Here is a 13,200-nt window from a genome sequence, read left to right as displayed (position 1 = left end):
TGCCTTGACAGAAGATGAGGGGTCAGATCTGATCATGCTTGGTAAGGATCTCTAGGCAGAGCTAAATCCAATAAGATGCCCTTGAATCTTCCCCATGATTTTTAGGGGGCTGAAGTGCTGCGTTCTACAAGGGCTGCCAGAAGAGCTGAAGCAGCTTCTCCATTCTTCAAGGTGGGAGGACTGCAGGGTACTTATTCTCAGTGCTGCTGCTGCTTGAACAGTCTGTACTTTTTCTGGCTTCCTGATCTCTCATTGAGGATGAATTCTTTCCATGGAGAACCCTCTGTTGTCAGAGCTGCTCCTGACTCCTGGAGGAGGGTGGATTGTGGGGTGAGATGAACTTAAAGTGCAGATCAGACCATGGTGCTTAGATCGATGAAGGAGGGTCTTCCTGCTCTCCCTGTGTTCTTTTCCTGTGCCAATACCTTTCCTAAGGGCAGGGGCAGGGCTGAGACTGCATCTGTACTATAACCACCCCTTTATTCTGGGGGCTGGAGCTGCTGCCCTCGAGTGAGGCTGCTGGACTCTGAGGTAGTAATCCATTTGGGTAGTTTCAGAATTCCCTCCTACTCTAGAGGGGCTGAATCCCTGGCAAGAGGAGGGGAAGTTCTTCACAGAGCTTCCTCCCTATAAGGGATTTCTGAGGGGACAGTCTTCCCTAATTTTCCCTTTGGAGTGTAAGCTGCCCCTGCACTTGAGGCAGAAATGTCTGGTAACGCTAGAATGATCCTGACCTTTGCTCCTTCTCAGCCATTTTGGAAACCTGGTAAGGAGGTTGGGAGCACAGGGGAAGGTACTGGGTCCTCTGCTGCTTATGGGATTGAAGGTCCCAAGCTGTCAGTGCCTCACATGTGCTGCTGTGGCAACTGATCACTACACCTTCTTATAAGTGTCTGAGGCCTGCTTCTTTGTCCCCCAAGGTTATTATTACAGGAAAAGAATGTGTCTGCCATCTGCTGGAGACTAACAGAAATCTGAGTTATGGCTAGAACCTTATATGTGAGGGATATGACAACACAAGACAGTGTTCCCTCTTCATGTGCTGACCTGTATGTGTTTAGACTCATTTAGAAGACTAAAGAGAGAATTTATTTTGTTTGAGCAGCCCCATCAAAGATTTCCAATAAGTACCTTCAGAATCTGCTTTCATTTATAAAATCAGCTTCTTGTCCTTCTGGTTAATGATAGAACACTGAAAACAATTGACTAAACTGATGCACTAAACAATTCACTAATTGATTCCTTAGTCTGCAGAGAGCCTGAAATAATAGCTCCAAGTCGTGCAATCTATCCTAGTAATTTCAATCAGGGTACTGTGGAATCTGCAATTGCACAACCATGGCATCTAGCATTTTCCAAGAGGCCATGTAATTCAGAATTTTTATAATCAAATACATCATCTTGCTATAGACAGGCACCTCACATTTTGTTTTCTCTCTCTGCCCAGCTGGGATCTATCTGCAAATGCCCCTCTCTCCAGTTTCCTTTGCACAAAAGCAGTTAAGTGGGACTATAGTGCATGTTAACTGCACTGTTCCATGAAGCCAGGCAGCAGAGTCAGGGAGACATTGCTGGAGTCCTGCTTGTAGGCAGGGAATGGGGACAGCTAAAATCATTCTTGTGCTATTTCTCTGACCCCTCTCCAATTTATCAACATCCTTCTTGAATTGTGGACGCCAGAACTGGACGCAGTATTCCACTACCATCCACACCACTACCAATACAGAGGTAAAATAACCTCTATTGCTACTTGAGATTTCCCTGTTTATGCATCCCTGGATCACATTTAGTTATTAGGTTGCAAAATCAAGCACCTGAAAGTTAGGAAATGACAGATTTAGAGTTGCCTATACAACCTTAACTGTGCCCTCCCCGCATCCCACCTGTGAACTGCAGTGGGGTCCTATGGAAAAAATAGCATGTGATTGTGTAATTAAAGACTGAATAATATTGCATAATGTATACGGAGGCAGAACTAAGTTTACACAGGCAACTGGAAGTCTGGCATTTTCTAACTTTCAAGTGCTTGACTTTTCAAACTACATAACTTTCTTTTAACATACAAAAAGTATGTGGTTTCCTAGTTGTTGTTTAAAGGGGGAAAAACCAAGTTCTGTTATACACATTTGCAGCAGAAGGTTATTTATCGCAGAGGGGTGATGCGCTTCTTGTGCCCTGTGCTGGGTGTAGGGAGTGCTATGAGGAAGGCCTGCTTGTAGTTTTAGTCCTGTTTTTTAATTACTTTTTTTTAAACACAAATAGAATTTGTATCTTTCAGATCTTGTATAACTTTAAAATTAAAACCAAATTTACTTTATTCTTCACAGTCCTAAAATTCTTCTGCTAGATGAAGCAAAAAGGTAAGGAATAAAATAAAGTGAGACTGGGAAATGCTATCTTATAGTTAAGAGCAGGAGACTTGGAGTCAGGAAATCTAGGTTCTGTTTCCAGCTCTGCTACTGTCTCTGAATGACCTTGAGCAAGTCATTTAACCCGCTTCTCCCCCTCTCTATTAAATGGGTATACTTTCCAACCTTTGTAAAGTACTTAGAAATACTCTGATGACTACACCAGATTAAGTGCAAAGGACAGTCAATACTTTATCACTTATTAAATAAAATAGAACGCCTAAGAAATCTTTGTAATTTACATGGATAATAAAACATTACACAATCTCAAAGGTTCCCATCTCTAACTTATGAAAATATTAATAAGTCTTGAGAGGATAGGCATAATTACACTGCCTCCACTTGTTTCTGTGTTATTCAGTGTTAAATTTCAGAGTTCTATGTGGATGTAATATGCATCCTCCAGGATGCCTGCACTAGACGTTTTCACTAAAGATTTCCCACCATTGCCACCACTGGTTCAGCGGCACTAGTGACAGCAAGCATGGGAGCTCTAGTGTGAACTCCTGGTCCCACTGAAGTCAGCCAGGATTTCACCCCTAAGGCTCCAGGTAGCAACCAGCATTTAAGCATCACATCAACTAACTCTGCTCACAATGAGTCTCTATGCCCAGATATGGGAGAGCTTCTGCCCCACGTGGTGCCTCCAGAGGAGAGATGGGACACTGGGTCCCCACGTGCTAGGTCCAGGATGTGTGGTAGGAGCAGAGCCCAGCCCAGTTCCACCACAATCTTCTGCAACAGCTGCTCTGACAGCTCCCAGGCCAGTGCATGTTGCTGGTCTGGCTGCCGGTGGCCTACGTTTTAGAATATTTGTTTTCAGTTATTTTGGAATGCTGCCAAAAGTTTCACACTATACACAAGCAACAGAAGAAAAATGGAGATTTTAAACAATTTATAACTCACCTAAACCTGAACAGGGACTAATAGAGTAGTAATATTATGAAAGTGAACTACCTGAAATACTTTTATTAATAATTTGGAGTTTATAAAAAGCTAGCTGCTGAGTTTCTGAAACTGTGATTTTTGCAGTGCAGTAGCCAGAGAAATTGTTGATTTACCATCTCTTGTCCTGGACAAATTCACTGTCACTGAAGTCAGTGGAGTTACACTTGTTTATGTTAAGAGCGAATACAACCCAATATTTTAAATCAAAATTCCATGATAAACATTTTTTGAGGGGCCTTTTATACAGTGGCCCAATTTTTTCTATCATTCATATAGCGTCCAAAGAAGTGCTAGGTGCTTAGGGATAAAACAACTTTCAGATATGTTGTCCAATTTCCTGGATAAGAAAAAGTAAACTGTGTAGCTACAGTAATCATATCCAATATTTTGGTTTACATTTTCTAACCTTATGTTTATCCCGTCTTCTCCTTTTTGATTTTTTCTTTTCCTTTTCTTTTTTGCGTTTCTTTCGTGATTTTCTATGTGCTTTTTCATTTTTCTGTTTATCTTCCCCTTTTGCATCCTGTTCTTCCTGAACTTCTTCAAATCCTGCATCATCTATTTCACCATCTTCTAGCTCACCATCTTCCCTGTATGGGAAAGGTATGATTTAGATTAAATATGAATTTCCTAAATTAAAAGCATGTAGTACAAAACTGCTCATTTGCAACAATAAAAGTCAATAAAGATTTTTTTTTTACTACCAAGTCTCTTTTCTTCAACTAAATTTATTAAACAATAAATCTTTAAACATTCACCCAAAAAGTTACTATGATTTTCTCCCATAGTTTAAATAGTGTATCCAAATCATAAATTGGTCTTGGCCTCAATACCAGAAGTAGTTTATATACAAATAAAAATGACAAATTTAAACCACTCATAACTAAGGTCTTCTCTACATTAGGAATACAGCCACATCAGGGCACTGGCAACTACAAAGTGTCCTAGTTTGGCTACAGTTTTGATTTGTAGTGTACAATGGGTCTTTAACTATGTTTCATAACCAGGCTAAAGCCTTGGTCAGACCACAGCTTTCACCAGATCATCAAGGAGAGTTAAGGTCCAGTTTACATTACAAACTATAATGTTTTCCACTGAATTACAGAACAACAGTATTACCACCAGGAGCCCTAATTTTGTTGTGTATGTAGCGTAGTCAGGGCATAAATTAAAGATGAGTAAGGCTCTTAGAAAACTGAGTAGTAAGTGGGACTGTACAATAAACGTGGAAGTGCTTCCACCCTTAGAAAACACTACACTTCATACGAATGAATTTTCTTCATTTTAGGAACAAAATTTATCATAAAACTGAGATTGGGCCCATAACTGTGGCAAATTTGCAATGCTTACCCCATGTGAAAAATCCCCCTGAAGACAAAGGAACTGTTTCATAAGTAAGAATTATAGGAACTTGCCCTATAACTCTGATGCTAAAGCAGCTATTCAAAGAAGCAAGCTGATTTTAACAGTCCTAAACAAAGCAACTGAAGGTGGACTAATTTCACACATTTCACTATATTAACTCTATCTAGGTTAGAAAAAGAACACTACTGTGACATAAAAACGTAAGAACTGCCATACTGGGTCAGACCAATGGGCAGTATAAGCCAGGATGAGCAGGGATGCAAAACCATGCTCTGAAGTGTCCCTAGACACTGTTTGCCAGAAGCTGGGAATGGGCAACAGGGGATGGATCACTTGATGATTAACTGTTCTGTACATTCCCTCTGGGGCACCTGGCATTGGCCACTGTCAGAAGACAGGATACTGGGCTAGATGGACCATTGGTCTGACCCAGTATGACCATTCTTATGTAGTAGCCTTTCTTCATCAGTGGCCAGTACCAAAGCTTCAGGGGGAATGTACAGAACAGGGTAATTTTGGAGCGATCCACCCCTATTTTCTCCTCCTGGCATCTGGCAGTCAGATCTTTAGGGACACCCAAAAATGGGATTGCATCCCTGACCATCTTAGCTAATAGCCATTGATGGACCTATCCTCCAGGAACTTATCTAGTTCTTTTTTGAACCCAGTTATAGTTTTGCCCATCACAACTTTCCATGGCAATGAGTTCCACAGGTTAACTGTGCATTGTGTGAAACAGTACTTCCACTTGTTTGTATTAAGCCTGCTGTCTATTAATTTAATTGGCTGATCCCTGGTTTTGTACCGTGGGAAAGGGTAAATAACTCTTCTCTGTTCGCTTTTTCCACACCATTCATGATTTTATAGACTTCTATCATATTTCCCCTTAATCATCTCTTTTCTCAGACGAATAGCCCCAATCTTTAGTCTCGCCTCATATAGAAGCCATTCCATACCCTTGACCATCTTTGTTCCCCTTCTCTGAACCTTTTCCAGTTCCACTATATCCTTTTTGAGATGGAGCAACCAGAACTGGACACAGTATTCAAGGGCACACTATGGGTTTATATAGTGGCATTATGGTATTTTCTATCCTTTTTCTAATAGTTCCTAACATTCTGTTTTGACCGCTGCTGTGCATTGAGCTGAAGTTTTCAGAGAACTAGCCATGATGACTGACTCAAGATCTCTTTTCTTGAGTGGTAACAGCTCATTTAGAATCCATCATTTTATATATGCAGTTGGGATTAATTTTTCCAACATTCATTACTTTGCATTTATCAACATGGAATTTCAGCTGCCATTTTGTTGCCCAGTCCCCCAGTTTAGTAAGACCCCTTTGTAATGCTTTGCAGGCAGCTTTAGCCCGGCCTTAACTAACTTTAGTAATTTTGCACCATCTGTAAATTTTGCCACTTCATTGTCCACTCCCTTTTCCAGATCAATGAGTATGTTGAACAGGACAGGTCCCAGTACAGACCCTGGGGGAACCCCACTATTTACCTCTCTCCACTGTGAAAACTGACCATTTATCCTTACCCTTTGTTTATCATCTTTTAACCAGTTACTGATCCATGAAAGAGGATCTTCCCTCTTATCTCATGACTACATAGTTTTCTTAAGAGCCTTTGGTGAGGGATCTTGTCAAAAGCTTTCTGAAACTCCAAGTACACTGGATCACCCTTGTCCACATGTTTGTTGCCCCCCTCAAAATAGTCTAATAGATTGCTAATGCACGCTTTCCCTTTACAAAACCCAGACTGACTCTTCCACAACAAATCATGTTTATTTATATTTGATAATTTTGTTCTTTACTACATCTCTACGAATTTATCCAGTATTGAAGTTAGACTCACCAGCCTGTAATTGCCAGGATCGCCCCTTTAAAAAACTGGTGTTATATTAACTACCTTCCCATCACCTGATACAGAGACTTATTTCAGTGACAGGTTACATACTAGTTAGTAGTTCTGCAATTTCATACCTGAGTTCCTTCAGAACTCTTGGGTGTTCCATTTGGTTCTGGTGACTTATTAGTGTTTAGTTTATCAGTTTGTTCGAAAACCTCTTCTACTGACACATCAATATGGGACAGTACTTCAGGTCTGCCACGCCAAAAGAATAGCTCTGATGGATCTCCCCCACCTCTGTGCTGTGAAGACTGATGCAAAGAATTCATTTAGCTACTCTGCAATGGCCTTGTCCTTCCCTGAGTACTCATTTAACACCTTGGTTATCTCTAGTGGCCCCATGGCACGTTTGGCAGGCTTCCTCCTTCTGATATACCAGTACTTAACAAAAATTCTTACTGTTAGCAACTTGCGAAGGATGCAAAAACTATCTAAATAAACTCAAACTTTGTAGGCCATCTATGCTACTGACTTGATAATTCCAATTAGTGGAAATTTATTCTGTGTGTGCAGTTCTATGATCATATACCAAACAAATTAATAGATATGCTAGTGGTGAACATTATACACAGCCAAATTACAATAGGTAGAAAATAAAGAGCTTCTTTGTTGAAGCAGCAAACTATATATGAAGTTATAAATCTGTTTTTAATCAAAACACAGAATGTATTGATTGCTACTGTATAAACTAGGCCATGCACATCATTTTGTGGTTGTGTAAAAACCTGGTAGATTTTCCTCTCCCCCGAAAACCCCCTAATTTAGTGGTTCTTTTCAGGTTTTATCAAAGATTGTGTTTTTGTTTTGTTTTTAAATTTGTGTCACTCTTCAATACTTTCACAAGCTATATTTGAAAACTGACACTAGAAACATCAAACTGTAATTTCAATCTGTGAATGAAAAAAGACAGTTACTTACCTTCTAGTAACGGATTGTTTTCAAGATGCATGGTCCTTATGGGTATTCACTGTCGGTGCGCATGTGCTCTGTGCCTCCTTGTGCTCCCAAGTGAGGGCAGAAAGAGTGGTGTGGACTAACCGCCTCTCCAGTTCTGACTCTACTGTGAATCACATGATGAGCTGAGCACAAGGGAAGAAGGGCGGGTTGTGAATACCCATACAGACCACACATTTCAAAAAAGTCCAGTTACTAAAAGGTAAGTAACCTTCCTTTCTTCTTCGAGTGCTGGTTCCCAGGGGTATTCACTGTGACTTCCAAGCAGTGCTGGTTGAAGAGGAGGGTGCAAGTAAATATGCTGTTCTACAGAAAGGAGGCCCACTAAGCCCAAAGGAGGCATCCCCAGCCAAAGCCAGAACCAAGTGTGTGGTGAAGGTATGAATGAAGCCCCGAGTGGCTGCTCTGCATATCTCCAAGGGCTCTCGTACAATAAGCCCTAATAGTTTGAGGAGGGGTTTTTATAAGATCCTAGCAAAAGAGGATGCAGGAGGAAATCTATTTATCTTTTGGCAATAGTAATGAACAACCTTAGAGACTTCCGAAAGGGTGCTGTTTTGTGCAGGTAGAAGGCTAGAGCCTGGTGCATGCCTAGGGAATAGAGTTTTGCCTCTTCCATGCTGTGGTGAGGTTAAGGGTAAAACAGTGGAAGGCGAATAGTTTGGTTAAAGTGAAACTCACAAAGCACTTTAGGTATGCATTTTGGATACAGTTGAAAAGAAATCTTGTCCTTGTGAAAAATTGTATACATAAAAGCTACACGTTCCCCTATCCCTGTAGCAGAGGTAATAGCTGTCAAGAAGGCAACTTTCAAAGAAAAGTGCAGGAGGGAACAGGAGACCTAGGGTACACATGGTGGTCTTGTGAGGGCAGAAAGGATGAGGGCTAGATCCCAGATCGGGACCAGTTTTGAAACTGGAGGGAACGTCTTCATAATGCCCTTTAGGAACCTTGCAGTAGTGGGATGGGTAACGACTGAACACATCTCCATTGGGGGGTGGAAAGCATTGATGGCTGCAAAATGTCCCCATAGGGAGCTGAGAGACAAGCCCAACATCTTCACTGAGAGAAGATATTCCAGCATGAGGAAGATTCCCGATGCCTTAGGAGGTAAATGGTGCTGCTGACATCAAGGAGAATTGTTTCCATTTAGCGGCACAGCATTTCTGCATTGAGGATCTCCTGCTGTTATTCAGGATGGAGTAAACTCTCTGAGGGCATGATCTCTTCTTTATGTACATTGACCAGTCAAAAACCACGCTATCTGATGCAGAAAAGCTAGGTTGGGATGGTTCATCCTGCCCTTGTTCTGGGACAGCACGCCCAGTAATGGTTGCAGGTGAATTCATGAATGGTAAGATAGCTGTAGGATGGTGGTGAACCACAAATGCCCTGGCCACCATGCTGCTATCAGGATTACTGTCACTCTGTAGAGCTTGATCTTCCTAAGAATGCAAGGAAACAGGAGAATGGGAAGGAAGATGTGTATCAGTGGATCTGACCATTATATACCAGGAAGGCATCCACTCTGGAACTGAGACCGTGGGTGGCCTGGAAAGCAGCATGCTAGACAGTTCTTTTCCACTACGTTGTGAAGAGATCCCAAGACAGGAACATCGCTACTGAAAGCTATGTTGCACTATCGACAATTAGGCCAAGTAGGCCAGAAATGCTGTTGGTGAAGAGACAAGGGCAAGAGAGTGGATCTGGAAGTCCTGTCTGAACTGATACTTCTCAGTTGGGGAGGGAGGGAGCTGTTGGTACTGGCTTATTCTTGTCTGATGAAAAAGAGTCCTCAAGATCCAATGATGGGGCTGAAGGTGCCATGGGATCCGATCCCTACCGACCAGTAATGGGAGCAGGTGGGTAGCACGGTGACTAAGCTTGACCTGCCAGTACATGGCTGGGTTCCAGTACCGGCAAATGCCAAGTGGATGGCATTGGGACTTCCTGCAGTATGATCAGTTCTGAGAAAATTAGAAATTTCAGGTTGTATACATAGGCCCTCCAGGAGAGCAGACTGAGGTCCTGCCTAAGATAACATGTGCAAGGGCAGTAATGTCAAACAGAGGGAGAACAATCCCTTCTGCCATGCAGATGTTATCATCATCCTTTCAGTGCATGGTTTTGAGGCACTAGGAGCTCCCAGTACCATCTGCTCCTCCTCCTTCCTGTGAGCTCCAGGAGCAACCATTCTGGGGCATGGAGTCTCCGGTGGCAAGGAGAACTTCTTTTCAGAGGAAACTGGTCCCTCTTCTTGTGGGGGTGTTTGCCCTTGTCTTCTTTGTATTTCTGCCTCATGAAGTGCCTATACGTCCTTGAGGACTTCGATCCGTTGGGTCGGGACACTGTACGGGATGGGTGAATGTGCAGCAGGAAGGCCCAGGATCCAAACGGGGCCTCATGAAGAGCTACATAAGGTGTGTCTGGAGTCAGAATTCATGAGATTGCCATGCTTTCCTCCCACATACAGGCAGATGCTGTACTTTGAAAGGATGTGAGATTCCCTGAGGAAATACAGGCAGGTTTTGTATGGGTTGTTCACCAGGAAGACCCGGGGGCAGGCCAGGCAAGGCTTGAAGCCTGGAATATTGGGCATAATAGGTTCCTGAAATGGTAGAGGAGCTGGGGGTCCCCCCAATCACCAACTAAATAGCACTAAAAAACTCAACTATCCAAACTTAACCACTGTTTACAGACTTGAAGAAGCAGAATGCTGAAGAGCAGAAATGGACACAGGAGGTTCCATTCCAGACCACGAGAGATAGAAAAAGAACTGGAGAGGCAGTCCATCCATACGGCTTAGGCCCTTACTTGGGAGCATGAGGAGGTGCAGGCATGGACCAACGGTAACTGCTAGACAAGTATTACTGGTTCTGGGCACACGTACCCACAGTGAATAATCATGGGGACCTGGACTTGAAAAAGAACAAACTATTCTCAAAAAATGAAAGTCATGAAAATATCAAGGTACTTGTTATGCCTGTAAGAAAATATAAGATAGTTAGAGATAAGAAAGTTAGAGAACTCCCACAAAAGCTAGAGGATGAGTGAAGACACTGGTGATTTCAGAGAGGTGTATGGCTGGTAGATGGATCAATTATCAGTGGTTCTTGAGAAAAGTGTGTGTGGGGGGGGAGGGTAAGTTCTGAACTGTTAAGGCACTTGATGTGCAAGATTCTAGAAACTTTTGGGAGGTGGGTATCTGATAACAGTTCTATATGAAGCTGGCTATTTCATCTTGTTTTTAGTCTTCACAGTGCTGAATTCAATAAGTGGTGGTTTCTCATCTGTAGTAAAGGTGAAAGCTGCTAATCAATACTGCAAATGGAGTGATATCAAACGTCACTGTATGAATTTCTGACTCAATGTGCCCAAAGTTGGAGCAGCAGGAAACAAATGATTTAATAGACAATGAACATAAATAATTCTCCTAAAGTAAAATGTAAGCAACTCTCACAAAATGTACAGTAGCAAGATAGAAAGGGTTTATGCTCATCTCAAATGGTGCAGAAAAATCAGATTCTTCATGATCAAATGAGCCACTGAATGAGACTTTGTTTACTGAAGTGCATTAATGAGTCTGATGACACTGTAGGCAAGACATTTTTAATGCTACCAATGCCACTCAAACATCAAAGATCGTATAATTCAAATCCCAGTTTCAGGCATTCTAGCAGTTCCTCAACATTCTCTTTATTCAAGAGCAGCCTCTGTTCCTCTGTCACACCTAAATTGGGAAAAATCTATTGTGGGTGGTGGCCACGGTAATTTTGGTTCTGAGAAGTTGTAAATTCCTACAGTCTGATTAATGCAACATTCTTTTTTTTCCTGATGGGGAGGGGTGTGTGTGTGTCAGCCTGTTCAGGAACCTTGTGGTCAGTTACAATGGAAACAGGTAAGGAAGAACACAGCAAAACTTGATGGGGCTGACTTTTACATACCAAGACTATGTTATGCAGTGGGGCATACCCACACTACCTTTTCCCATAACAGACAGAGATAATTTCAGCTTTATATGTTCTCTAAAAGTCTATGTCCTCAGTTAAGGAAGAAGTTGAGTCTGTCAGGGAAAATAATCAACCCTGGATTCTCACATGGACAATGACAAAAAATGGCTAGTCATGTGGACTCGACCACCAAAAAAGAAGCAGGAAGTGAAATGTCCAGGCTCACAAAATGTTTAATGAAAAAGAACTTCCAAACAAAAGAAGAGACAGCACAAATTAGAAAACTAGATGAGAGCTCATAATTTTCGATTTCTAGGTTCTTTTTCAAGTCACCTAAAACTGATGCAGTAACTCCTCATTTAACGTTGTCCCATTCAACGTTGTTTCAATGTTACGTCCCAGCTCAATTAGGGAACATGCTTGTTTAAAGTTGTGCAGTGCTCCCTTACAACATTGTCCGGCTGCCTGCTTGTAAGATTCTGTGGAAGAGCAGCAACTTTACAAGGAAGCATTGCACAAGTTCCGCTTCTCTGCCTCCTCCCCCTCCCTCCCAGAAAGTCCTAAGCGCTGCCAAACAGCTGTTTAGCGGCGCTTAGGATTTTCTGGGAGGGAGGGAGGGGAGCGGAGACGAAGGGCTTCTCTGCTCCTCCCCCTCCCTCCCAGCACTTCGTGCTTAGGACTTCCTGGGAGGGAGGGGCAGGAGCGGGAAAGTGCTGCGTCTCCGCTCCTCCCTCTCAGAAAGTCCTATGGCAGCGCTTAGGACTTTGGGGGGGAGGGATGTAGCATGCTCCGGAGAGGAGGTGGAGTGAGGGTGGGAAGAGGTCTGGAGTGGAGTGGGGACAGGAAGAGGCGGGCCTGGAGCATTCCTGGCAAAATCCGAGCCTGTTCTCTGGGGAAGCTGTCGCTGCAAAGGTGCTTCCTAGCGTCCTTGCCTGCCGCGGGCTGTGCCTGTGTGGGGTAAGCCAAGGGCACTTCCCAACCACACTACAGTACTGTACAGTATACAGTATAATGCCTTTTGTCTGTCCAAAAAAAATTTCCTTGGAACCTAACCCCCCGCATTTATATTAAATCTTATGGGACAATTGGATTCGTTTAACCTTGTTTCACTTGAAGTTGCATTTTTCAGGAACATAACTACAACGTTAAGAGAGGAGTTACTGTACAACCAAGACCCTCTTTTGCTACAGGATACCTATGTGCAAATCTTGAAAGGGACAACATTGGCAACACCATCCATGAAGTCTTAACTAATACTGAAGACAAACTCAGAATCCTTAAAGCAGCTGAAATAGCAAGTGACATCATTTATCGAAGCAACAAAAAGAACTGTTTCCTTACCTGTAATTTTTAATGTTTCATTATAAAGGGCATACAGTGGGCTGGACACTATTCATGGGTTGGACCTGCTCATTCCACCACCAAGGAAGCTTTTTCCCCACCCTCCCCCTTTGATTTCATATACCCTCTGGTGTACTGCTGCAACACTGCTATAAAGAATGAAAATCAAATGAACAGGGAGCCCTCCACCACATTATTAAAAAAAATGAGGTTGAAGTGTTATAGTTCCACTGGGAGTCTCTCGTTCACCAGCCAGGAAGAAATGGGATAAGACCGATACTAGGAATCTTGGGGACAGTGGATTGAACATAGTAGGAATGTCTA

The 13,200-nt window shown here is 42.5% G+C and overlaps 1 protein-coding gene across 1 annotated transcript in view; it reads right to left on the bottom strand.

Annotated features, from left to right (window-relative positions):
* Positions 1-3,231: 3,231 nt before the first annotated feature.
* The window catches only part of LOC113406736 (zinc finger CCCH domain-containing protein 6-like), a 35,423-nt gene continuing 25,454 nt past the window's right edge, over positions 3,232-13,200 (bottom strand). Inside the window, exons 2-3 of the mRNA XM_029911887.1 lie at positions 3,763-3,946; positions 3,232-3,261 (exon numbers count right to left, since the gene is read on the bottom strand). Coding sequence (XP_029767747.1) covers positions 3,232-3,261; positions 3,763-3,946 — 214 coding nt within the window. The remainder of the gene's footprint in view (positions 3,262-3,762; positions 3,947-13,200) is intronic.

The sequence above is a fragment of the Terrapene carolina genome, unplaced genomic scaffold (genome assembly GCF_002925995.2).
Source record: "Terrapene carolina triunguis isolate 2854851 unplaced genomic scaffold, T_m_triunguis-2.0 Scaffold132, whole genome shotgun sequence".
In the NCBI taxonomy this organism is placed as follows: domain Eukaryota; kingdom Metazoa; phylum Chordata; order Testudines; family Emydidae; genus Terrapene; species Terrapene triunguis.
This window is presented reverse-complemented; position numbering and strand designations above follow the sequence as displayed.